General features: G+C 43.8%; 1 protein-coding gene across 1 annotated transcript in view; it reads left to right on the top strand.

The window, feature by feature from the left end:
• The window catches only part of ITGA8 (integrin subunit alpha 8), a 287,198-nt gene that overhangs the window by 171,547 nt on the left and 90,258 nt on the right, over positions 1-25,393 (top strand). Inside the window, exons 16-20 of the mRNA XM_075315623.1 lie at positions 647-702; positions 3,839-3,990; positions 5,372-5,509; positions 10,850-10,917; positions 22,700-22,847. Coding sequence (XP_075171738.1) covers positions 647-702; positions 3,839-3,990; positions 5,372-5,509; positions 10,850-10,917; positions 22,700-22,847 — 562 coding nt within the window. The remainder of the gene's footprint in view (positions 1-646; positions 703-3,838; positions 3,991-5,371; positions 5,510-10,849; positions 10,918-22,699; positions 22,848-25,393) is intronic.

Raw genomic sequence — 25,393 nt, 5'->3', positions numbered from 1 at the left:
GCACCTAGGATTTACACGTTGCGATGTCGTTACCAGCGCCGGATGTGCGTCACTAACGACGTGACCCCGACGATATAACGGTAACGATGTCGCAACGTGTAAAGTACCCCTTAATTGTAGGAGTCTGAAGCTGAAGAGCAGACAGGCTGGTGTGTGTGTGTGTGTGTTTGAAGATAGATGATAGATTACACACGTTACATACAGGGTTTGGAGACTTATGTTGATGTTCCAGAATGCAATATGACTATAGTTGAATAAATGGGTTTTTTTGGGGGGGATTAAATAATAAATTTGGATTGTTGTTGATAAAAAAAAGACATCCCCTGAACATAAGCTCTAGCCCATCTTTCAGAGCAGAAAGATTGGGGGATTGTTGGGGAAACATGGCAGTTTGGGTCTCACTGAGAAGGTGTCTGGCCGCCTGCTGTGCAGGGGAACTACCGCAGAGCTGTGTTCAAATGATTGGGGACAACTGATGTTCCCTGCAGAGCCAGGTGGCCGATGCACCGCTGTGCAGAAAAAAACGAAAACAAGCCGCAGTGCCATTCATAAAGTGAGAGCAGACGATTGTCATAAATCTGTCCTAATTGTCTCACAACAAAAAAGATTATTAATGTTTATTTTATTTTTTTTTGCTTTGTTATAGCCTCACTGTGACAGTCTGTATGGATGTATCCGGGCGCGGAATTCCACGTCACGTAGGTCAGTAACATTCAACTCTCTGTATAAGTCAGAATATCATCCATATTGAGCAATATGTCCTTGGAGCTGCATTCTCTGTCATTATATTCATTTTCTGCAGTCCTATGTAAATTAGAACATGTACAGGTTAGAAAATAAAAGGCATGCTGCTATGATCTAAAAGTCCATCTTTTCCCTGAGACAGTGAAGGAAGTTATGGATGCCGGGCCGTAGGGGCTCCGTACTCCTTCGCTAGATAGAATCAGTGTGTGTTTTGGGGGTGTGACACTTACTGGTTTCTTCCAGTGCCCGTCGTAGACAAAGTAGTAAAACACGTGACATCGGAGTTCTCTTGGCAAACCAAATTTGAATAGTTTATTCTTTTCACCATTATGACAGGCATGTACTCACTCCTACGGTTCTGCTCTTACTATATTCTGAGGTACTCTCTCGACCTGTCCATGCTATCTTGGATCTTGTCTGCAAGCTGCCGTGCAACTGGGTCTCCACTTCCTCACTCTTCTTCTCACCGCTGTCCGCTTCTCGGCCCCGATGGCTATCTAGTATCACAACTTCCCCAAGCCCGCCGGGGTGAGCCATAGGCTCTGGACCTTACGAGGTTACCTCAAGATTCCCTGACTGGCCCTTACTCCATGCCGTGCCTTTACTCCTCAAACCCTCTGCAGAACTACCTCTCATTCCACACGGTTTTGCTGTTAATATATTTTGAGGTACTCTCACTCAACCTATCCCCACAATCTTGGATCTTGTCCGCAAGCTGCTGTGCATCTGGGTCTCCGTTTCCTCACTCTTCTTCTCAATGCTGTCCACATCTCGGCCCTGACAGCTATCTAGTATCACGACTTCCCTAAACCCGCCGGGGTGAGCCGTAGGCTCTGGACCTTACGAGGTTACCTCAAGGTTCCCTGACTGGCCCTTATTCCATGCCGTGCCTTTACTCCTCAAACCCTCTGCAGAACTACCTCTCACTCCACACGGTTTTGCTGTTACTATATTTTGGGTTACTTTCACTCAACCTATCCCCTCAATCTTGGATCTTGTCCGCAAGCTGCTGTGTACCTGGGTCTCCATTTTCTCACTATTCTTCTCACTGCTGTCCGTATCTCAGCCCCAACGGCTATCTAGTATCACGACTTCACTAAACCCGCCAGGGTGAGCCGTAGGTTTTGGACCTTACGAGGTTACGTCAAGGTTCTCTGGCTTGCCCTTACTCCATACCGTGCCTTTAGGCCTCAAACCCTCTGCAGAACTACCTCTCAATCCACACAGTTCTGCTGTTACTGTATTTTTGGGTACTCTCACTCAATCTATCCCCACTTTTTTGGATCTCATCAGCAAGCTGCTGCGTACCTTGGTCTCCATTCCCTCAGTCTTCTTCTCACTGCTGTCCACTTCTGGGCCTCGACGGCTGTCTAGTATCACGACTTCCCTAAGCCCGCTGGGATGAGCTGTAGACTCCGGATCTTACAAGGTTACGTCGAGGTTTTCTTACTGGCCCTTACTCCATACCATGCCTTTACTCCTTGATTCCTCTGCAGAAGTACCACTTACTCCACACAGTTCTGCTGTTACTGTATTTTGGGGTACTCTCACTCGACCTATCCACACTATCTTTTATTTCCTCCGCATGATGCTGTTAACCTTGGACTCTATTCCCCTACTCTTCTTCTCACTGCTGTCCGCTTCTGGCCCTCGACGGCTGTCTAGTATCACGACTTCCCTAAGCCTGCCGGTGTGAGCCGTATTCTCCTGATCTTACAAGGTTACGTCAGGGTTCCCTGACCACCCCTTACTTCATGTCGTGCTTTTACTCCTCGAACCCTCTGCAGAACTGCCCCTCGCAAGATCCATCTCTCTAACTAACCCGTCCATTGGTTTTGCACGTCCCCTCCCTCCTTCACTGGTGATTGACAGCACTGACTCGCTTGGAATGAACACTGTCTGCAGATAAAGCTCAAGTATGCCAGCGCTGTCAATCTCTAGTGAGGGCATTGAAAACCACTGGACAGAACGGTGCACTGAGCCTCTTGGTCACACCTAGGGTGCACTGAACCTCTTGGTCACACCTAGGGTGCACTGAGCCTCTTGGTCACACTCAGGGTGCACTGAGCCTCTTGGTCACACTCAGGGTGCACTGAGCCTCTTGGTCACATTCAGGGTGCACTGAGCCTCTTGGTCACACCTAGGGTGCACTGAGCCTCTTGGTCACACCTACGGTGCACTGAGCCTCTTGGTCACACACAGGGTGCACTGAACCTCTTGGTCACACACAGGGTGCACTGAGCCTCTTGGTCACACCTAGGGTGCACTGAGCCTCTTGGTCACACCTAGGGTGCACTGAGCCTCTTGGTCACACACAGGGTGCACTGAACCTCTTGGTCACACACAGGGTGCACTGAGCCTCTTGGTTTCACTCAGGGTGCACTGATTACCTTAATTAGCACATTTGATTAAACTTTAGTTTCTGCAGAACAGAGGCAGCGATTAGACTACAAGTGTGATCTCTATATGGGCTACATCCCCTCCAAGACTATGGCCTTAGCGTATCCTGTTAGTTTGGTCTGACACACACCCTTTAAGTCCGGGTTCACATATTCCTCTTCTAGAAGGTGCATTTTCAAACCGTATTAATAATAGTTCAAATATTTTTTTATTGTTATGTTTAAAAAAATCACATAAATGCCGTAGATGATTCATGACTAAATAATCGCCCGGGCTCAGCCACCGCTGTGATTATTTGTTTAGTTCTTTGTATGGAAATGTTGTTCTTGTCCATCGTGACGCTCCTTTCATCAGTCTAAGACCGGGATGTAAGCAGCGGCCCGTCTGAATTGTGAGACATCTCCGAGGGTCGGTAAATCAACCCCGGCATCTCTGTCATAATAACAACAAACAGCAAAGTAATGAAGATCCGCTTTCTCTGGTTTATATTGGCTCGCTTTACTAAGTTTTATCCAAATAATCCTTCTCCAATGCTAAGAAAAAAAAACAAAAACGTTTTCCTTCAACTATAAAGTAAATTACTTTATTTTCCTTTCTGTCTTACGCTCTATTCACATCCAAAGCCTCCAGCCCCAAATTAGAGGATTACGTCCATGTAATATAAATAATGGCTGTGCTATGTCTTCACTGATAGCAATGAGAGCTGAGCTGGAGCTCGACTGGCTGAAACAGAAGGGAGCCGTGAAGAGGACGCTCTTCCGTGACGGCACCACGCACCACTCGTTCGGTATGATCGTAGGGAAGGATACCGGAAAACAGTGTCTGGACTTTGTTGTGTATCTCAGAGTAAGTTGTGAACATACGATGAGAAGATATTTATAGAGCCTATCTATCGTTAATGGTCTGTATAAAGGGGGTGGCCAAGATTGGGAAAAAAATGGCTGCTTTCTTCCAAAAACACCACTACATCAGTCCGGGGGTTGTTTCTGGTAATGCATATCTTCTAGATTAAAGTGAATGAGCCACAAATAAATTCAGACCAGACCCATAAAAAATTAAGACTTAAGACCAGACCACCTTAATTCAATTACAGACCCCAGATGACCAAATACTGACCCCAAACCAGACCAAATAAATTAATTCAGACCTTAGAGCAGACTATAAATATAATTCAGACCCCTAAGTAAGCTCAGGTCCAAGACTAGACCCCTGAATAAATTCAGACACCATAGCAAACCCATATATATAAATCCAGCCTGCTTAACTCAATGACAGACCCCAGACAACCAAATCGATAAATTTAGAGCCAGACTGGACTCCATAAAGGGATTTTCCACTTCACTGATACTGATGACATCAGATTATTGGTGAACCCCACTGACAAGCCATTAACAGCTCTAGGGGGTGTCATGAGGGATAGGGGGCTCCTATAATGTCCCTTACGCTAGCAGATGCTATGCTAGCCCTAACCTCAGGATTACCCCTGATGATAGAGATGTCGGAGTCCCGTTCCTTACTGTTCTACTGACCAAAACGAATCTGTTTCCTTCCCCGCCAGGAAAAGAAGGAGCAGGAGTACAATGGTAACATAGATAAAGGAAAACAGGGAAAAAACAAAAATCAGACATTGCAAACTCACAGAAACAAACAGTAAAAGACTAATGAGAAAAGCAAGAGAAGGAAGGCAGCAACAAAAGGATAACAAAGGTTAACACCACAAACGCTCAGAGCAATAAAGTACAACAACCACGAATACGTCTGGATCACAAGACCTCACCAGACCAGTATAGATAAACTAGCTGGCATTAAAGGAAGAGTCCAGCCAGCATATATAGGAGGGGAGCAAATGTGACTGGCTCCCCTATAGCATGTGATCAAAAGAGACTAACAAGCAGACCAGCAGAGATTAACTCTTGCTAGCCTGCCTATGAACTGTCAATCTGTTGTTCGTCCCCGAGTCTGCCTGTGCCAATCACAGACATCATAGAAGTTAGCTGGCAGAGTGCCAGGATCTGTAGTCTCCACAAATCCTGATGCCGCCATAACAGTCAGTGATGTTTGTCAAAAACCTCTGAGTGACGGATATCCTGGATATGAACATTGTGCGGAGCAGAATACTGAAGCTCTGTGACACTGCTTAGTGGTGCTCCTTAATACTGCAAATCAGCTTCAATTCATTTGTACCAAATCTAAATTTTTTTTGCCAACTTTTTCTATTTTCACGCAGGAGGAATCAGAATTTCGCGATAAGCTGACTCCGATCACTATCAACTTGAATTACAGCTTGGATGAATCTGCCTTCTTGGGTAACCAGGATCTGAAACCAATATTAAATCTTTATAAAGAAGCAAAACTACAGCAGCAGGTATGGTTTTACAAAAACACAAAAGATATATATATATATATATATATATATATATATATATATATATATATATATTTTTTTTTTTTTTTTCCAAAAAAAACAAAGGAAATGTGTCATCTTTATGCCTTTTAGAGATCATTTAATCTTCAACTTGCTTAACTTTTCACGACAACACTAATTTTGACTATGGGTGCCCAAACGTTTCCATGCTACTATAGATTTAAAGACTCCTCATATAATAATTATAATATTTATTCACTTATATAGCATTCCATAGCGCTTTACATACATCAGCATCCCTGTCCCTATAGGCGCTCACAATTTACATCCCCTATCTACAGTATATGTCTTTGGAGTGTGGGAGGAAACCCACACAAGCACGGGGAGAACATACAAACTCCTTGCAGATGTTGTCCTTGGTGGGATTTGTATTCAAGACCCCAGCGCTGCAAGACTGCAGTGCTAACCACTGAGTCACACATTATATAGCTGTTGGACAACCTATCATCAGTTCCCATCTCTTCTGACTCCACCATATACAGGAACTTTACACTGGGCCGAGTGCTCCCTTGTTTCCATAGTAGAGCTGGTGCCAGAAGAAGCTTATGTCCCCCCCCCCAAAGAAAAGGAATCGGTTGTTGAAATTCCAACGTCTGGACCCTTCACTCCATCAATATCATCTGTCAGAGGAGTCAGGAGGCCTCCATACACATTAGATCTGTTGGACAATCCCACTGTTCGGCTGACTTTAGTCTAATTTGTGGGTGACTTTTAGGTCTCCAGAGATGCTAATTAGGAAGAAATCCGTCTATTGGAGGTAGCTAGCCAAGCAAGATTTGTCCCATACCTGAAGTCAAATCAGAGTCTTTTCCCAAAACAAAAAATTGACATCCACAGTCGGCTATTTTGGGATTCTTGTCCTTCCTTAGTGCTGTTCCTGGTACTGGTTGAGTTGATGAGCCCTTGATGGAGGCCGAGAGGATATTGCTTCTTTTTCAGGAGATCACCAGGTGGCTTAAGACCCCGTTACACGCTACGATATATCTAACGATATGTCGTCGAGGTCACGGATTCCGTGACGCACATCCGGCATCGTTTGATATATCGCAGCGTGTGACAGCTATGAGCGACTGTGAACGAGCAAAAATACTCACCTTATCGTTGCTCGTTGACACGTCGTTCATTTTCATAATATCGGTCAAATTCTTGGATGCAGGTTATTCATTGCTCCTGAGGCAGCACACATCGCAACGTGTGACACCCTGGGAACGATGAACACAGCTTACCTGCGTCCCGCCGGCAATGCTGAAGGAAGGAGGTTGGCGGGATGTTATGTCCCGCTCATCTCCGCTCCTCCGCTTCTATTTGGCGGCCGCTGAGTGACGTCGCTGTGATGCCGAATGTCCCTCCCCCTTCAAGAAAAGGATGTTCGCCGCCCACAGCCCTTCAGTTTTTACACAGTTGTTATATAAAAAGGAAATTGTACAGCCGATCTGAATTTACCTTGTGTAGAATGTTAAGACAATGTAGCAAAGGTAAAAAAAAAGGTGCATTGCGGTGGCTCGCTGGTCCTGGGTTCAAATCCGAACAAGGGCTGCATAGTTTGCATTTTTTTCCCCCGAGTCTGTGTGGATTTCCTCTGTGTTTTCTGGTTTCTTATCACACTCTACAAACATCCTGAAATTTCCTAGGAAGCTAATTAATCAGAGTGTATTTAGTTTGTAAGAGCCATTGGGGACAGGGAGTGATGTGAAGGGTGGCAATTTCCCTGCACCAATGTGGAACTGTATGATATATGTAATCAATGTTTAGAGATCCAGAAAATGTTGGCAAAAATTTCTTATTTTAAGTATTGCAAAAAGGTAACATTTTGGGGGAATGAGAGGAGGTGGACGTGTGTTTATAAATGGTGTTTCTGTTGGTTTGGCTATTGCCGGTTATGAAGGGGTTACGATTCTTCCTGAGGATGTTTATGGGCTCCCTCTAGTGGCCAGTGCTGGAAGTGAGTCAGGTTCTGTGCTTGTTAGTGAGACTGGTGTGGGACTTGGCTCTAATCCCAGTGGGCCAATCATGTCCAGTCCTTGGTGTATGGTTTTGTGCTTGTCAGTGAGGCTACTTTCACACTTGCGTTGAACGGCATCCGTTGCATGGCGTTATGTGACAGATGCAACGGATGCGTTGCATATAGTGGCACAACGGATGCAACGGATCGTACAAAATAGCGCAATCCCTCATAGTTTTTTTTTTCTTCACTTTACACTTCTGGGCATGTGCAGTTGTGTAAATACGGTTGCGTTAACGGAATCCGTCAAATCACGGATTCTAACGGAATCTGCCACCATAGGCGTCCATTATAAAAACAACGGACGCCGACGGAATCCTGCAGATTGCGTTTTTTTGACACTCCGCCAAGCGCAGAAAAACACTACATGCAGCGTTCCATCCACCAGGCAGATGCAACGCAGCGTCGGCTGACGGATGCAACGCAAGGCCATCCGTTGCCATCCATAGCTAATAGAAGTCTATGAGGAATAAAACGTTCCTGCAACGGTTACCGTAATTCCTCAAGGCGGCGGATAGCAACGGATGCCTTTCAATGCAAGTGTGAAAGTAGCCTGAGACAGGTGTGGGGCTTGGCTCAAATCCCAGTGGGTCAATCATGTCCAGCCCTTGGTGTATAAAGGAAGAGATTCTGCCTCAAACTGACGCCGGTGATATTGTTTCCTGTGTCAGTTTTTCTCCAGTGAACATATCTTGATCACCTGGTCCTCCTGTCATGTTGGCCGTGTGCCTGTGACCCGCTGGACACTTCTCCAGCGTGCTCCAGCTTGTCTTTTTGTCTTGGAGATCTTAATTGTCTCCTACAGTTTGTCTGCTTCTTTGGAATCAATTTTTGCATTTTTTTTAGTCATCCTGATCTTGCCTTTGGAACCTGGGATAAGTACTTTGTCTTCTTTCCTGTGACTCTATGGTTTTCATGCATTTTTCTCTTGTGTGCAAAGTTTATTTTGATTCTGTTTCAATTAGTTTTGAAATACTGTGAAGACTGTTCATTCTCAGTGAAAAAACGCAGAGTGGAGTTTTTTCTCTTCAGTCTGAATATGGTCAGGGTCTTTGCATTATTTTTTGGTTTGAGATGTGTTTTTGCCCATTGTATTCCCACTAATGGCCTTTCATTGGAGGACATTGTTATGAATTCAGTGAATACATTTTTCTCACTGTGTCTGAGCTCTGGATTTGTCTTGTTTTTTGTTTCTCGTCTGCGAGTGAATGATCTTCATGCATTTTCTCTTATGTGCAATGCTAATTCTTCCTTCTTTTTTAATTAGGTGGAATGCTATGAGGATGGTTCATTCTCAGTGAGAAAGTGCATGTGGAGAGTTTTCTCTCTGTCTGAACATGGTCCTGCATTTTTTGGTCATATATGCGTTTTGTGCTCCATTGTATTCCCACTGATGAACTTTAACAAAAGGACATTGCTGAGAATCCAGTGAAGACTTTTTACATCACTTTTACATATTTAGTTCTGTTATACTTAGTATACAGTTTATTATACCACATCAATGGACTGCTCATTATTAATTCTCTTGGACACTGAATATATTTCAGCCTATGGCAGTTGCTACTCAGCCATTTTTTGTGACAACCTCTCTTGGATGGTAATCCTCTCTATAGTGCCCTGCACAAGAGTTCCCTGATGTAGTGGGTGGAGATTCGTGTGATCCTAAGGGAATTTTGATCATCAGGAGTCGGCTTATATTAGGATTTTGCTGGCTGCACCCAGTGATCTATCCTATCCTTTTGTGTCTTAAGGTCCAGTCACACTAAGCAACTTACCAGCGATCCCAACAACGATAGGGATCGCTGGTAAGTTGCTAGGAGGTTGCTGGTGAGATGTCACACTGCGACGCTCCAGCGATCCCACCAGCAACCTGACCTGGCAGGGATCGCTGTAGCGTCGCTACACAAGTTGCTGGTGAGCTCACCAGCAACCAGTGTCCAGCCCCCAGCGCAGCGTGGAAGATGGTGCGCTTGGTAACTAAGGTAAATATCGGGTAACCAACCCGATATTTACCTTGGTTACCAGCGCACGCAGCTACACGTGCAGAGAGCAGGGAGCAGCGCACATCGCTTAGCGCTGGCTCCCTGCTCTCCTAGTTACAGCACACATCGGGTTAATTACCCGATGTGTGCAGCAGCTACATGTGCACAGAGCAGGGAGCAGCGCACACTGAGCGCTGGCTCCTTGCTCTCCTACTTACAGCACACATCGGGTTAATTACCCGATGTGTGCTGCAGCTAAATGTGCACAGAGCAGGGAGCAGCGCACAATGCTTAGCGCTGGCTCCCTGCTCTCCTAGTTACAGCACACATGGGGTTAATTAACCCGATGTGTCCTGCAGCTACATGTGCACAGAGCAGGAGCCGGCACTGACAGTAAGAGCGGCGGAGGCTGGTATCAAAGGTAAATATCGGGTAACCAAGGACAGGGCTTCTTGGTTACCCGATGTTTACATTGGTTACCAGCCTCAGCAGAAGCCGGCTCCTGCTGCCTGCACATTTAGTTGTTGCTGTCTCGCTGTCACACACAGCGATCTGTGCTTCACAGCAGGACAGCAACAACTAAAAAATGGCCCAGGACATTCAGCAACAACCAACGACCTCACAGCAGGGGCCAGGTTGTTGCTGGATGTCACACACAGCAACATCGCTAGCAACGTCACAAAAGTTGTTCGTTAGCAGCGATGTTGCTAGCGATGTTGCTTAGTGTGACGGGGCCTTTAGTTAGCAGGGCCTCTCTTTGCTTAAGTCTATCATTAACCAACTGTGTATTGTTTACTTCTTATATCATCGTCAATATATTTTGTGGGCTTTAACTATCCCTTTGGGGCTGCTCTGAGGCATGTTAGGACTGCTTTCTTCATCTTAGAGGCTAGCTAGTTTCTTAGATGGTGACAAGGCGTCTAGGTATAATAGGCATGATCCACCACTATTTCTAGTTGTGTATAAATAGTCAGGGGGGTGCCGCCTGTTAGTTAGCACCATGGTACTTTTTTTTCCTGTGTTTTTCCTCCTGGACTCTTGGGGTAGTGGATCCTAGTTCTTGGGTTGCCACTATCTCTGGATAAGGGAAGGTGTTTTCCCTTGAATGGGATATCTACAGAAATGTCAGCGGTCTCCGGGCCATAACAGTCGTGTATCTACCTCCTTTCATCCCCTAAATTCAATGAATTTTAAACAACAAATTTTGTGCTAAAAGTTTTTGTAATAAAGACAAAAAAATGTAAAACAAAATGTTCTGAAAAGTTGTCACTCTTCTTTTGTCTTCCCCAATCTCAGGCTCACATTCTCGTGGACTGCGGAGATGACAATATGTGCATTCCCGACCTGAAACTTTCAGCCAAATCGTAAGTTTATATAAATATACATAGCTTGATTGATTTCTAATAGAACACGTGCGTCCAAATAAATCTACCACCAGTGAGGGCTACCCCAACGTGCCTTGTTTGTTTTACATGTTAATTATAGCTCTTTCCAAAATGCTCAACTAATATGTGTCAGATTTTCCAGTGAAATTATTTTACAGTTCATAAAACAATACAGAGGGACACAATCAGGGGTGACACAGGTAAACATGGGGCCCCATAGTAAGACGTGGAATTGGGTTTCAGTCTACTATTACTAAATGCAGCAGCAAGTACAGAACATGACAAAAGATTTGATTATCTTGGTACGCAGTGATGTCACATTACAGGGATAATACACACAGTGATGTCACAGTACAGAGATAATACACACAGTGATGTCACAGTACAGGGATAATACACACAGTGATGTCACAGTACAGGGATAATGCACACAGTGATGTCACAGTACAGGGATAATACACACAGTGATGTCATAGTACAGGGATAATACACCCAGTGATGTCACAGTTCAGGGATAATACACACAGTGATGTCACAGTACAGGGATAATACACACAGTGATGTCACAGTACAGAGATAATACACACAGTGATATTACAGTACAGGGATAATGCACACAGTGATGTCACAGTACAGGGAAAATGCACACAGGGATAATACACACAGTGATGTCACAGTACAGGGATAATACACACAGGGATGTCACAGTACAGGGATAATACACACAGTGATGTCTCAGTACAGGGATAATACACACAGTGATGTCACAGTACAGGGATAATACACACAGTGATGTTACAGTACAGGGATAATACACACAGTGATGTCACAGTACAGGGATAATACACACAGTGATGTCACAGTACAGGGATAATACACACAGGGATGTTACAGTACATGCATAATGCACACAGTGATGTCACAGTACAGGGATAATACACACAGTGATGTCACAGTACAGGGATAATACACACAGAGATGTCACAGTACAGGGATAATACACACAGGGATGTCACAGTACAGGGATAATACACACAGTGATGTCACAGTACAGAGATAATACACACAGTGATGTTACAGTACATGGATAATACACACAGTGATGTCACAGTACAGGGATAATACACACAGTGATGTCTCAGTACAGGGATAATACACACAGTGATGTCACAGTACAGGGATAATACACACAGGGATGTCACAGTACAGGGAAAATCCACACAGTGATGTCATAGTACAGAGATAATACACCCAGTGATGTCACAGTACAGGGATAATACACACAGTGATGTCACAGTACAGGGATAATACACACAGGGATGTCACAGTACAGGGATAATACACACAGTGATGTCTCAGTACAGGGATAATACACACAGTGATGTCACAGTACAGGGATAATACACACAGTGATGTTACAGTACAGGGATAATACACACAGTGATGTCACAGTACAGGGATAATACACACAGGGATGTTACAGTACATGCATAATGCACACAGTGATGTCACAGTACAGGGAAAATGCACACAGTGATGTCACAGTACAGGGATAATACACACAGAGATGTCACAGTACAGGGATAATACACACAGGGATGTCACAGTACAGGGATAATACACACAGTGATGTCACAGTACAGAGATAATACACACAGTGATGTTACAGTACATGGATAATGCACACAGTGATGTCACAGTACAGGGAAAATCCACACAGTGATGTCATAGTACAGAGATAATAGACCCAGTGATGTCACAGTACAGGGATAATACACACAGTGATGTTACAGTACAGGGATAATACACACAGTGATGTCACAGTACAAGGATAATACACACAGGGATGTCACAGTACAGGGATAATACACACAGTGATGTCACAGTACAGAGATAATACACACAGTGATGTCACAGTACAGGGATAATGCACACAGTGATGTCACAGTACAGGGAAAATGCACACAGATATGTCACAGTACAGGGATAATACACACAGTGATGTCACAGTACAGGGATAATACACACAGGGATGTCACAGTACAGGGATAATACACACCGTGATGTCTCTGTACAGGGATAATACACACAGTGATGTTACAGTACAGGGATAATACACACAGTGATGTCACAGTACAGGGATAATACACACAGTGATGTCACAGTACAGGGATAATACACACAGGGATGTTACAGTACAGGGATAATACACACAGGGATGTTACAGTACATGCATAATGCACACAGTGATGTCACAGTACAGGGATAATACACACAGTGATGTCACAATACAGGGATAATACACACAGTGATGTTACAGTACAGGGATAATACACACAGTGATGTTACAGTACAGGGATAATACACACAGGGATGTCACAGTACAGGGATAATACACACAGTGATGTCACAGTACAGAGATAATACACACAGTGATGTTACAGTACAGGGATAATACACACAGTGATGTCACAGTACAGGGATAATACACACAGGGATGTTACAGTACATGCATAATGCACACAGTGATGTCACAGTACAGGGAAAATGCACACAGTGATGTCACAGTACAGGGATAATACACACAGAGATGTCACAGTACAGGGATAATACACACAGGGATGTCACAGTACAGGGATAATACACACAGTGATGTCACAGTACAGAGATAATACACACAGTGATGTTACAGTACATGGATAATGCACACAGTGATGTCACAGTACAGGGAAAATCCACACAGTGATGTCATAGTACAGAGATAATAGACCCAGTGATGTCACAGTACAGGGATAATACACACAGGGATGTTACAGTACATGCATAATGCACACCGTGATGTAACAGTACAGGGATAATACACACAGTGATGTCACAATACACGGATAATACACACAGTGATGTCACAGTACAGGGATAATACACACAGAGATGTCACAGTACAGGGATAATACACACAGGGATGTCACAGTACAGGGATAATACACACAGTGATGTCACAGTACAGAGATAATACACACAGTGATGTTACAGTACATGGATAATGCACACAGTGATGTCACAGTACAGGGAAAATCCACACAGTGATGTCATAGTACAGAGATAATAGACCCAGTGATGTCACAGTACAGGGATAATACACACAGTGATGTTACAGTACAGGGATAATACACACAGTGATGTCACAGTACAAGGATAATACACACAGGGATGTCACAGTACAGGGATAATACACACAGTGATGTCACAGTACAGAGATAATACACACAGTGATGTCACAGTACAGGGATAATGCACACAGTGATGTCACAGTACAGGGAAAATGCACACAGTGATGTCACAGTACAGGGATAATACACACAGTGATGTCACAGTACAGGGATAATACACACCGTGATGTCTCAGTACAGGGATAATACACACCGTGATGTCTCAGTACAGGGATAATACACACAGTGATGTCACAGTACAGGGATAATACACACAGTGATGTCACAGTACAGGGATAATACACACAGTGATGTCACAGTACAGGGATAATACACACAGGGATGTTACAGTACATGCATAATGCACACAGTGATGTCACAGTACAGGGAAAATGCACACAGTGATGTCACAGTACAGGGATAATACACACAGAGATGTCACAGTACAGGGATAATACACACATGGATGTCACAGTACAGGGATAATACACACAGTGATGTCACAGTACAGAGATAATACACACAGTGATGTCACAGTACAGGGATAATACACACAGTGATGTTACAGTACAGGGATAATACACACAGTGATGTTACAGTACATGGATATTACACACAGTGATGTCACAGTACAGGGATAATACACACAGTGATGTCACAATACAGGGATAATACACACAGTGATGTTACAGTACAGGGATAATACACACAGTGATGTTACAGTACATGGATATTACACACAGTGATGTCACAGTACAGGGATAATACACACAGTGATGTCACAATACAGGGATAATACACACAGTGATGTTACAGTACAGGGATAATACACACAGTGATGTCACAGTACAGAGATAATACACACAGTGATGTCACAATACAGGGATAATACACACAGTGATGTTACAGTACAGGGATAATACACACAGTGATGTTACAGTACATGGATATTACACACAGTGATGTCACAGTACAGGGATAATACACACAGTGATGTCACAGTACAAGGATAATACACACAGGGATGTCACAGTACAGGGATAATACACACAGTGATGTCACAGTACAGAGATAATACACACAGTGATGTCACAGTACAGGGATAATGCACACAGTGATGTCACAGTACAGGGAAAATGCACACAGTGATGTCACAGTACAGGGATAATACACACAGTGATGTCACAGTACAGGGATAATACACACAGGGATGTCACAGTACAGGGATAATACACACCGTGATGTCTCAGTACAGGGATAATACACACAGTGATGTTACAGTACAGGGATAATACACACAGTGATGTCACAGTACAGGGATAATACACACAGTGATGTCACAGTACAGGGATAATACACACAGGGATGTTACAGTACATGCATAATGCACACAGTGATGTCACAGTACAGGGATAATACACACAGTGATGTTACAGTACAGGGATAATACACACAGGGATGTTACAGTACATGGATATTACACACAGTGATGTCACAGTACAGGGATAATACACACAGTGATGTCACAATACAGGGATAATACACACAGTGATGTTACAGTACAGGGATAATACACACAGTGATGTTACAGTACATGGATATTACACACAGTGATGTCACAGTACTGGGATAATAAACATAATGATTCCCATTGTCTCTGTACTGTGACATCACTATAGAGATAACGCACACAGTTATGTGTACTACCCTGATTGTTTGGTCAAAGATAAAATGAGAAGGGTTAAAAACGTACACAAATGTAAAACTGTTCTGTCCCTTCCCTGGCCGATATACCCCATATATCATGTGGGCAGATCATGCGGCTGTTCTGGTGCCGTTGGTAAGCGTGGGCCGAGCTCAGGTCTGGTTCTCCACTGATCTTCGAAGTAATGGATGTATTTATGCAGAAATCTGTTCAGAAACCACAAGACACTTGGGGACCAGAACACATAAAACTGATCTGAAATGGGTTTCTAAAGGGGCCAGTGACCTATTGTATGTCCACAATTAATGGTGCAAATTGTGCTGCGACTTATTGTCATCCACCGCATTCGTACACAATATCTTGCAGACGCACCGTCTTCTGTTTGAGTAAATACATGCTTCCAATCAGGCGGCTTCCTGATTGAGATAAACATTTAAAAACAAAGGGATGTATCATCTATTTAGAAGGCTGAAATGAAGGAGAGTCTAAGTTATTATTAAGTTGCCGTCCTCTGTAATCCGCCCGCGGAGGTCTAAAGTAAACACTTTTAATTGGCCTCTTGTTTCTGCACAGGAAATAATTAAGGATGCTGACGATGTACCCGTTACTGTACCACGGATTACTATTAATAAACATTCACTCCAAGGATGAATGTGGAGTTCGCAATAAATCCTTTTTTTTGTAGTTTGATAATAACTCGTAGGGGTCCATTGCGGCTTTTTTTTTTTTACAAGAAGCTCTTGTGTGGTTTTGCACCTCTGTCCTGGTTTGGTCACATCAGTGTAGCCGAGCTTCAATAACAGACATAATATGAGGACAGGTGTGGTGCTGTTGTTTGGAAAAGAAGGCAGACATTTTTTCCCAGTCCTGTACAAATCCTTAAAAGTGGGATTCTAGACCCAAGTCATGTGCCATAAACCAGGAAGGTTACAATGGGGCGTAGCTCCTTGACGTGTAGGCGGAGAAGACAGGGTTCACCATTGAGATAGGAAAAGGCTACTTATGGGTTAAAAATATGTTAATCATTTAATCGCTCCTCTGAAGGTATCATGTTCTACTAATGACTTCCCTAAGGCCTCTTTCACACGCCCGTGAAAATCACGCACGTGTTTCACGGATGTGTCAATGGTGCGTATATATGAGTTTTTGACTCACACCCAAGTGTTATGAGTCATTGCCCACTCCTGATTGTCATGAGTCCTTGACCCACACCCAATTGTTATGAATTCTTTCCCCGCTCCTGATTGTTATGCGTCCTTGTCCCACTTCTGAATGTCTTGAGTCCTTTTCCCACTCTCGATTGTCACTAGTCCTTGTCCCACTTTTGCTTGTCTTTAGTCCTTTTTGCACTCTCAATTGTCATTGGACCTTGCCCCACTCCTGATTGTCATGAATCCTTGACCAACACCCGATTGTTATGAGTCCTTGCCCATTATTGAATTTCATGAGTCCTTGTCCGACTTTGATTGCTGTGAGTCCTTGTCCCACTTTTGATTGTCTTGAGTCCTTTTCCAACTTATGATTCTCAGTAGTCCTTGTCCCACTTCTGATTGTCATGAGTCTTTCTCTCACTCCCATTGTTATGAGTCCTTGCCCCACTCTCAAATGTTATCAGTCTTTGTCCCACTCCCAATTATTGGTGGGAGTTCTTGTCCCTCTATTTCTTTGGTGGCAATCCTTGCCCCACATCTGATTATGATTCCTTGCTCCACTCCTGATTGTCTTGAGTCCTTCTCCCACTTTTATTGTCCTGAGTCCTTGTCCCACTTTGATATTCTTCAGTCCTTGTTCCACTTCTGATGGTCTTGATCCTTTTAACACTCTCAATTGTCAGTTGTAGTTGTCTCACTTCTGATTGTCTTGATTCCTTTTCACACTCTCAGTTGTCATTAGACCATGACCCATTTCTGCTTGTCATGAATCCTTGACCCACACCTGATTGGTATGAGTACTTGTCCACTCTTGAATGTCTGAGTCCTTGTTCGAATTTTGATTGTCTTGAGTGCTTGTCCTACTTTGATTGTCTTGAGTCCTCCTCTCACTTCTGATGCACTCTCTATTGTCAGTAGTCCTTGTCTCACTTCTGATTGTCATGAATCCTTGACGCACACCCAATTGTTATAAGTCCTTGCCCACTCTTCATTGTCATGAGTCCTTGTTCGACTTTGATTGTCTTAAGTCCTTGTCCTACTTTGTCTTGAGCCCTCGTCGCACTTCTGATGCACTCTCGATTGTCAGTAGTCATTGTCTCACTTCTGATTGTCATAATCCTTGACCCACACCCAATTGTTAGGAGTTCTTGCCCACTCTTCATTGTCATGAGTCCTTGTCCGCCTCTTATTGCCTTGAGTCCTTTTCTCACTTCTGATTATCTTGACTTCTTTTCCCACTCAAATTGTCAGTAGGCCTTGTTCCATGAGTACTTTGCCCACTCCCTATTGCTATGAGTCCTTGCCCGATTCTCGAATGTTATCAGTCTTTGTCCCACTCCCGATTGGAAAAAGTCTTTGAACCACTCACAATTGGAGGGAAGTTCTTGCCCCCACTAATAATTTGGTGGCAATCCTTGTCCCACCCCTGATTGTGAGCAGTTGTTGTCTCTCTCATTATTAGATTTGAGGTGTCATTGTACTCTACAAAAAAATGCATCAGGAATGCATCGTGTGAACACAGACTATAAGGATGATTGTAAAAAGGGTATTCCAAACCAGAAAATCCATTTTCTTATGAAATAAGTAATAGACTGCTTCCCCGCCAGAGATCGCCGAGACCAGAGCTGAGGGCTACATTTTCTCAGCACTTCAGCTGTATTCATTATATTTTCGTCTCAGCGTATCAGTTCAAAAACTTCTTATTCCTTGACCCTGTAAATGTGAGTTTCAGTCTTTCCGTAATACTTTGTAAAGTTTATGTACTTTTTTATTTTTGGACGATATAAGTAAATCGTGAAAGCTCCAGCAAAGGATTACGTGCGGCTATGGCTCAAGCTTGGATGAAATCCAAAGCTCCAGAGTCGTAAGAGCGCCATTTGCCACCATACCATCCCACAGTTCTTTATGACATCTGGGAAACATGTTCTGAAAATGCTGGAAATAGTTTTACTTTTTTTGTGACTTTTCAAGTATGTCCTCTTTATCCTGATGTGTCCATGTGCAACACTTGTAGGAAGCCCCCCATCCCCTCAGAGTCTGGTGTATACAACTTCAAAGCACAGTGAGTCCCATGACATAACCCCAAAACATTCCTGGCAAGGATGTGATAGTGCTTTGAAATAAAGCCATGTGGATTCCCATAGTGTTCAGAAGCACAAAAACATCTCCACAATACCGCTACCCTCCGTCCGCTGCACTACAACATAAGGTCTTGGGAATTAACATATGGAATCTTTGCAAATATTCTCTTTGAAGTTTTAAGATGTGCATGTGTCCCAAAATTTAGAATTAAAGGAGCCATGTTATACATTTGTGGCAGATCCAAGCATGCTGTATATCACGTTTAATTGTATTCTTGGGAGTTGCATGTCACTTTTTGGCAGTATTAGGCAACCACATGGCAATGTTATTTAGAGGCTGTGATCATGTGTATGATATGTTTAGAAAATAAAAAATAAATTTACACTTAGTGATGGACAGCGCAACACTTAGCACTACATGGCGGCACACAGTGTGCCTACAGCTCCATGGGCCTTCATGAAGCCTCCAGCTGATACCTACATGAGTCCTATTTCCTGTAGACTACAATAAAAACAGAAAAAGGAGGGGAGCCAGCACTGCTTGTGAATGGCTTGCAACAATTAAGAAATAAAAAGTGTAATATTCACAAATTCGTTCCTACTGTAAAAATTCAATGAGATTTTTAGCAAATGATTGATCAATGATTTGAGCCCCCCTGCCCCGTCACGGCAAATCTCTATAGGGGGGTCCCTAACGCTATATTATAAATTATTATGTACCATGAGGTCTCATATAATGAGCAGGACCATATGAAGACACCACTTACCTGAGACATGTCTGAACCACTCCCATGCTACTAGGACTGACAACCACGAATAAAGGCAGCCCAGGTGCCAGTGTGTGTGGCAGAACCACACACACCAGCACAATGTCAGGACTGGCCCTCACAGTGCCAGACCAGCAAGCATGGATGAGGGCGGAACAAGGTTCAGGCAGGTGGTGTTTAAATAATGATGCCTTGGAGCAGGAGGTGGTGGCTGTGTGTGAACAAGCACCAACTGAATTTTGATGGCTACAAAAGGAATTTGCAAACCACACTGGGCGTGCACGGCATGGTGGTGGTCGACCACCTGACCAGTAAACGAAAAAGGAGGGGAGCCAGCACTGCTTGTGAATGGCTTGCAACAATTAAGAAATAAAAAGCCATCAAAATTCAGTTTGGTGCTTGTTCACACACAGCCACCGCCTCCTGCTCCAAGGCATCATTATTTAAACACCACCTGCCTGAACCTTGTTCCGCCCTCATCCATGTTTGCTGGTCTGGCACTGTGAGGGCCGGTCCTGACATTGTGCTGGTGTGTGTGGTTCTGCCACACACACTGGCACCTGGGCTGCCTTTATTCGCGGTTGTCAGTCCTGGCGGCATGGGAGCGGTTCAGACATGTCTCAGGTAAGTGGTGTCTTCATATGGTCCTGCTGATTTATATGAGACCTTATGGTACATAATAATTTATAATATAGCGTTAGGGACCCCCCTATAGAGATTTGCCGTGACGGGGCAGGGGGGCTCAAATCATTGATCAATCATTTGCAAAAAATCTCATTGAATTTTTACAGTAGGAACGAATTTGTGAATATTACACTTTTTATTTCTTCATTGTTGCGATCCATTCATGAGCAGTGCTGGCTCCTCTCCTTTTACAATAAAAACAGCCATGCACACGGGCAGCAACTCTTCTATTCAGCCTTCTCCAAAATACTTTGTCTGGCATGGCTGTGGCTTCGAGAGACAATACCCTCATGAGCAAACCACAAATGTTTAAAATTAGAAAATGGCTTTAAACATGTTTGCTAACCCTACCGGAACAAGGGGAGACCTCCCCGAAGAGTAGAGTTTTTCCAGGCCAGGCAGAGCCAAAATGAACCAACAATACGAGAAATTTTGGGAGGTAGATCATGGGATATAGAAGGCAAAGAATGGCAGTCAAGGAAGTTTGGCGTTAGAAGGGTCATGGCCAAGATAAAAAAAATGTCTACAAACCTCTTGACGTGACACATTTGTGCTTCCAGCTGTGCCAGGAGCTCTAATAATGCTGCTCAGGCATCAAGACTGTGAGGCCTCAACTAGGTCATGGCCATAATAGAAAAATGTCTACACTGCTCTTCACATGACTCTTCTTCCAGCTATTCCAGGACCTATAATCATGAAGCTCAGGTGTCAAGGGGGTGAAGCCTTAATGGGGGCATGGCCAAGACAAAAAATGTCTACACCGCTCTTCACATGACTCTTCTTCCAGCTATGCCAGGACCTATAATCATGAAGCTCAGGTGTCAAGGTGGTGAAGCCTTAATGGGGACATGGCCAAGACCAAATACGTCTATAACCCTCTTCATTTGACTCAATTAATTCTTCTCCAGCTGTGCCAGGACCTGTAATCATGAAGCTCAGGTCTCAAAGTGGTGAAGCATTAATGGGGGCATGACCAAGACAAAAAATGTGTACACTGCTCTTCACATGACTTCTTCCAGCTATGCCAGGACCTATAATCATGAAGCTCAGGTCTCAAAGTGGTGAAGCCTTAATGGGGGCTTGGCCAAGACAAAAAATGTCTACACCGCTCATCACGTGACTCAATTAATTCTTCTTCAAGCTGTGCCAGGACCTATAATCATGAAGCTCAGGTGTAAGGTGGTGAAGCCTTAATGGAGGCTTAATGGGGACATGGCCAAGTCAAAAAAAGTCTACACCGCTCTTCCCGTGACTCAATTAATTCTTCTTCTAGCTGTCCCAAGACCTACAATATAATCATGAAGCTCAGGTCTCAAGGTGGTGAAGCCTTATTGGGGGCTTGGCCAAAACAAAAAGTCTACACCGCTCTTCACAAGACTCAATTCTCTTTCCAGCTGTACCAGGAGCTATAATCATGCAGCTCAGGTGTCAAGGGGGTGAAGCTTTAATGGGGGCATGGCCAAGACAAAATATGTTTACACCACTCTTCATGCTACTCAATTAATTCTTCTTTCAGTTATGCCAAAAGCTCTAATCCTGATGCTCAGGTAATACAAAGTGGGCATGAGCATGAGGGGGCTGCCAAGTGACCAGTCACATCCGAGCCTTAGTGCTATGATTGACCATATTATTGAGGGCCTTAAGGAGCCTTATTCATAGGTAATAGTGTACAAAATGCAAGAACTTGAAACTAGAGGCCAGTACCTTGGGGACATACATATCTAGGCATACAAGGCACACCTGATGTTTCAGGTCACTTCACAGAATAATCTGCTGTGTGTGTACATGAGGAATAACTATTTTTGATCATTAGATCACTTGTATCCTTCACTTTTTCCTCTGTAGGCTCTTTTCTCTAATTTTCTGTTATCTCTGAGCTAGTGGGTAGAGACTAGAGACTGGTGTCTCCCATACACTGCACACCCAGACATGAGGGTTTTCGGTTCTCCCCTGTCTCTCACTCTGATTTTCTTTCCCCCTCCATAGACTTTAATAGGCAGTTGTAATCTGATACCTCAGTGAGGGGACTTGGCAGTTTTCAGAGGCTGATGGAGTCAGAGAAGGCTCATAAGTGGAGAAAGAAACTTATTTCTCTACTATATTACAGAGTTTGTTAAAATGACAATAACCATTTCAAATACTTTCTTTTTTTTTTTAAACATAGAGATAAAAAGGAGCTGATTTTAGGGGAAGAAAACCATATCCTCTTCATCATAAATGCAAGGAATGACGGAGAAGGTGCTTACGAGGCTGAACTCCAAGTCAACATCCCCGCAGAAGCAGACTACGTGGGCATTGAGCGCAGTATGGAGGTAATCGCCGTAATACGCTGACCACGTGACCCGCGGAGAATGAAATTAATTATACTATAAAAGCAAATGATTGCCAGCTAAACCTATACCCTGCAGAGAGAGCCCTCAGATACGCAGGGCAGACATCTGGCAGTGAAGGAGGCTTAATTTAAAACATTATATCCTTTGCTTTCAAGATAACGCTATATCCTGTTCACTGTAAAAACATAGGATATTGTCGTTTACACAGAGGATATTTTTGGGGTGTGTCAGATTAGTCTCTTCTGTTTGAGTCCATGAGACATTGCAGATTTATCTGTTGTTTTATCCTGTTTTCTTTCCTTGTATAATAATCCTGTACAAAGGAGCAAACATAAAAAAAGCTACCAAAGGAATATAAAAAGACAAAAAAAGGTCAAAAATAAATAAAAAAAGTAAAAAAAAAAAGGTTTTTTTTAAATTTGGTCTTTACTCTCAACAATCAGTTGTTATCAGTGAAAGAACAAGTGTTTAGTTTCTCTGCAGCAACCCCGCAGGTGATATGAAGCATTACAGTTAAATCTATATTTTTATATAGCGCTAACATATTCCGCAGCGCTTTACATACGTCAGGAACACTGTCCCCATTGGGGCTCACAATCTAAAATCCGTATCTGTATGTTTTTGGAGTGTGGGAGGAAACCGGAGTACCCGGAGGAAACCCACGCAAATATGGGGAGAACATACAAACTCCTCGCAGATGGTGTTGTTGGTGGGATTCGAACCCAGGACCCCAGCGCTGCAAGACTGCAGTGCTAACCACTGAGCCACCATGTCGCCTACAGATAATTTCAGTTACATTTAAACCAATACGTTTTCAGTGTTTTTGGGTGCTCCTTCAAGTCACTGAGACATTATCAGAAAAATTTACCGGTCCAAAGCTTGATGCTGCACTATTGATATATTCTTTGTTAGGTCAGTCTGTATCCCCTAAATGTACACATGACTGCTGCTATTCAAGAATATTGTCATGATGACTTTGGGATAGTGGGAAACCGGGCTCCTAAGCTGTCCCTCAAGCTAGGGGACCCTATGCTACCCCTAATCTCAGGGATACTCCTGATGGTGGAGAGGCCTGAGTCTCCTTCCTGGCCCTATGTCACGCATGGACTTGGCGAAGGTTCGGCGTGGTGCAAACACACAACAAACAGGGGTTTCATCACAATAAACAAAGGTACATCGAGGGCCCCACAATGGTGGCCCTTCGTGCTAGTGAGTGGGAAGAAGGACACCTCCTCCACTTATCTGCAACTGTACCCTGCACTCCTAGCCAGTCCCTATACAGGTTCCTCACCTGTTGTCGAGCAGGAACCTGAAGCCCTGAGTGACCCTATAATAGTCCTGGCTAGTGAGTGGACAGGTAAGAATCACTAGTGCCACCGCTGCACTATATAACACACAAGGGAAGGAACCTGAAGCCCTGAGTGACCCTACAATAGTGCTGGCTAGTGAGTGGATAGGTAAGGATCACTAGTGCCACAGCTGCTCTAAACAACACACAAGGGAAGGAGGACAAACAGGGGAATCAATAAATGATAAACTTTCTTGAATCAACTTCTTGGCTGCAGGCAGGCACCAGGACTGCAGCCTATGCCACAACAGACAGAAAGGGTTCCAACAACTCCTTCACCTCCAGGCCAGGACTGAGGATTCAGTATACCCAGCACCCTCTACAGGGAGAAGAGGGTATATATTTAGGGACTGGGAGTGGTCCCAAATCATAAACACCTGAGGAGAGGTAATAAGTATGCTGCTGGCAAGGAGAAACTGACATTGACCCATTACACACCAAAAAAAAGGAAACTATATTTATATTGAGATCCTTGCATGGAAATGGCTTTCTAGCCCTGAATCTGTCACTAGTCTCATAATGCAGAGAGACAGCCGTGACACCCTGCTTCTGACCTGTCCTGATCTGATCCCCCCTCCCTTTAAAGAAAGACAGGACAAGAGAGCGTTGAAACTACAGAAAAAGACTGACAAGGAAAAACCAAAACTGTCACACAACACGCGCACACACAGTATAAGACAATAAGAGATTCAGGAGGAAAACAAGAGCAGGAAGGAAGTACAAAACAACAAAGGTAAACTCCACTATCGTACCAAGCAAAGAGCACAACTTTCACCAGAGAGTCTGGTACACCACACCTCAGTCCAATATAGAATAAACTATAGCTGGCATAGGTAGAAGGATTACACCAGTACAAACAGGAGGCAAGCCAATGTGATAGGCCTCCCCACAAAATGTGATTAAAGGAGCAAGCAGGCTAGCAGAAATTAACTCTTGCTAGCCTACCAATTAATCAGCACACAGCAGGTTGACACCAAGTTTGCCCGTGTATAAATCCCAGACACCAGAAAAACCATCGGGTGGAGTGTCAAAATCTACAATCTGAACAGAGTCCAATGTGCCACGACAGTCGATGAAGTTTGTGCAAATTCTGTCATTTTTAACCCAATAAGATCTGCATGAGAACACTGCCTGTGACAAAAATCTGCCAGGTTGTGCATTGCATTTGTGCCTTTTT

Source organism: Anomaloglossus baeobatrachus, chromosome 6 (assembly GCF_048569485.1).
Source record: "Anomaloglossus baeobatrachus isolate aAnoBae1 chromosome 6, aAnoBae1.hap1, whole genome shotgun sequence".
NCBI lineage: Eukaryota > Metazoa > Chordata > Amphibia > Anura > Aromobatidae > Anomaloglossus > Anomaloglossus baeobatrachus.
This window is presented reverse-complemented; position numbering and strand designations above follow the sequence as displayed.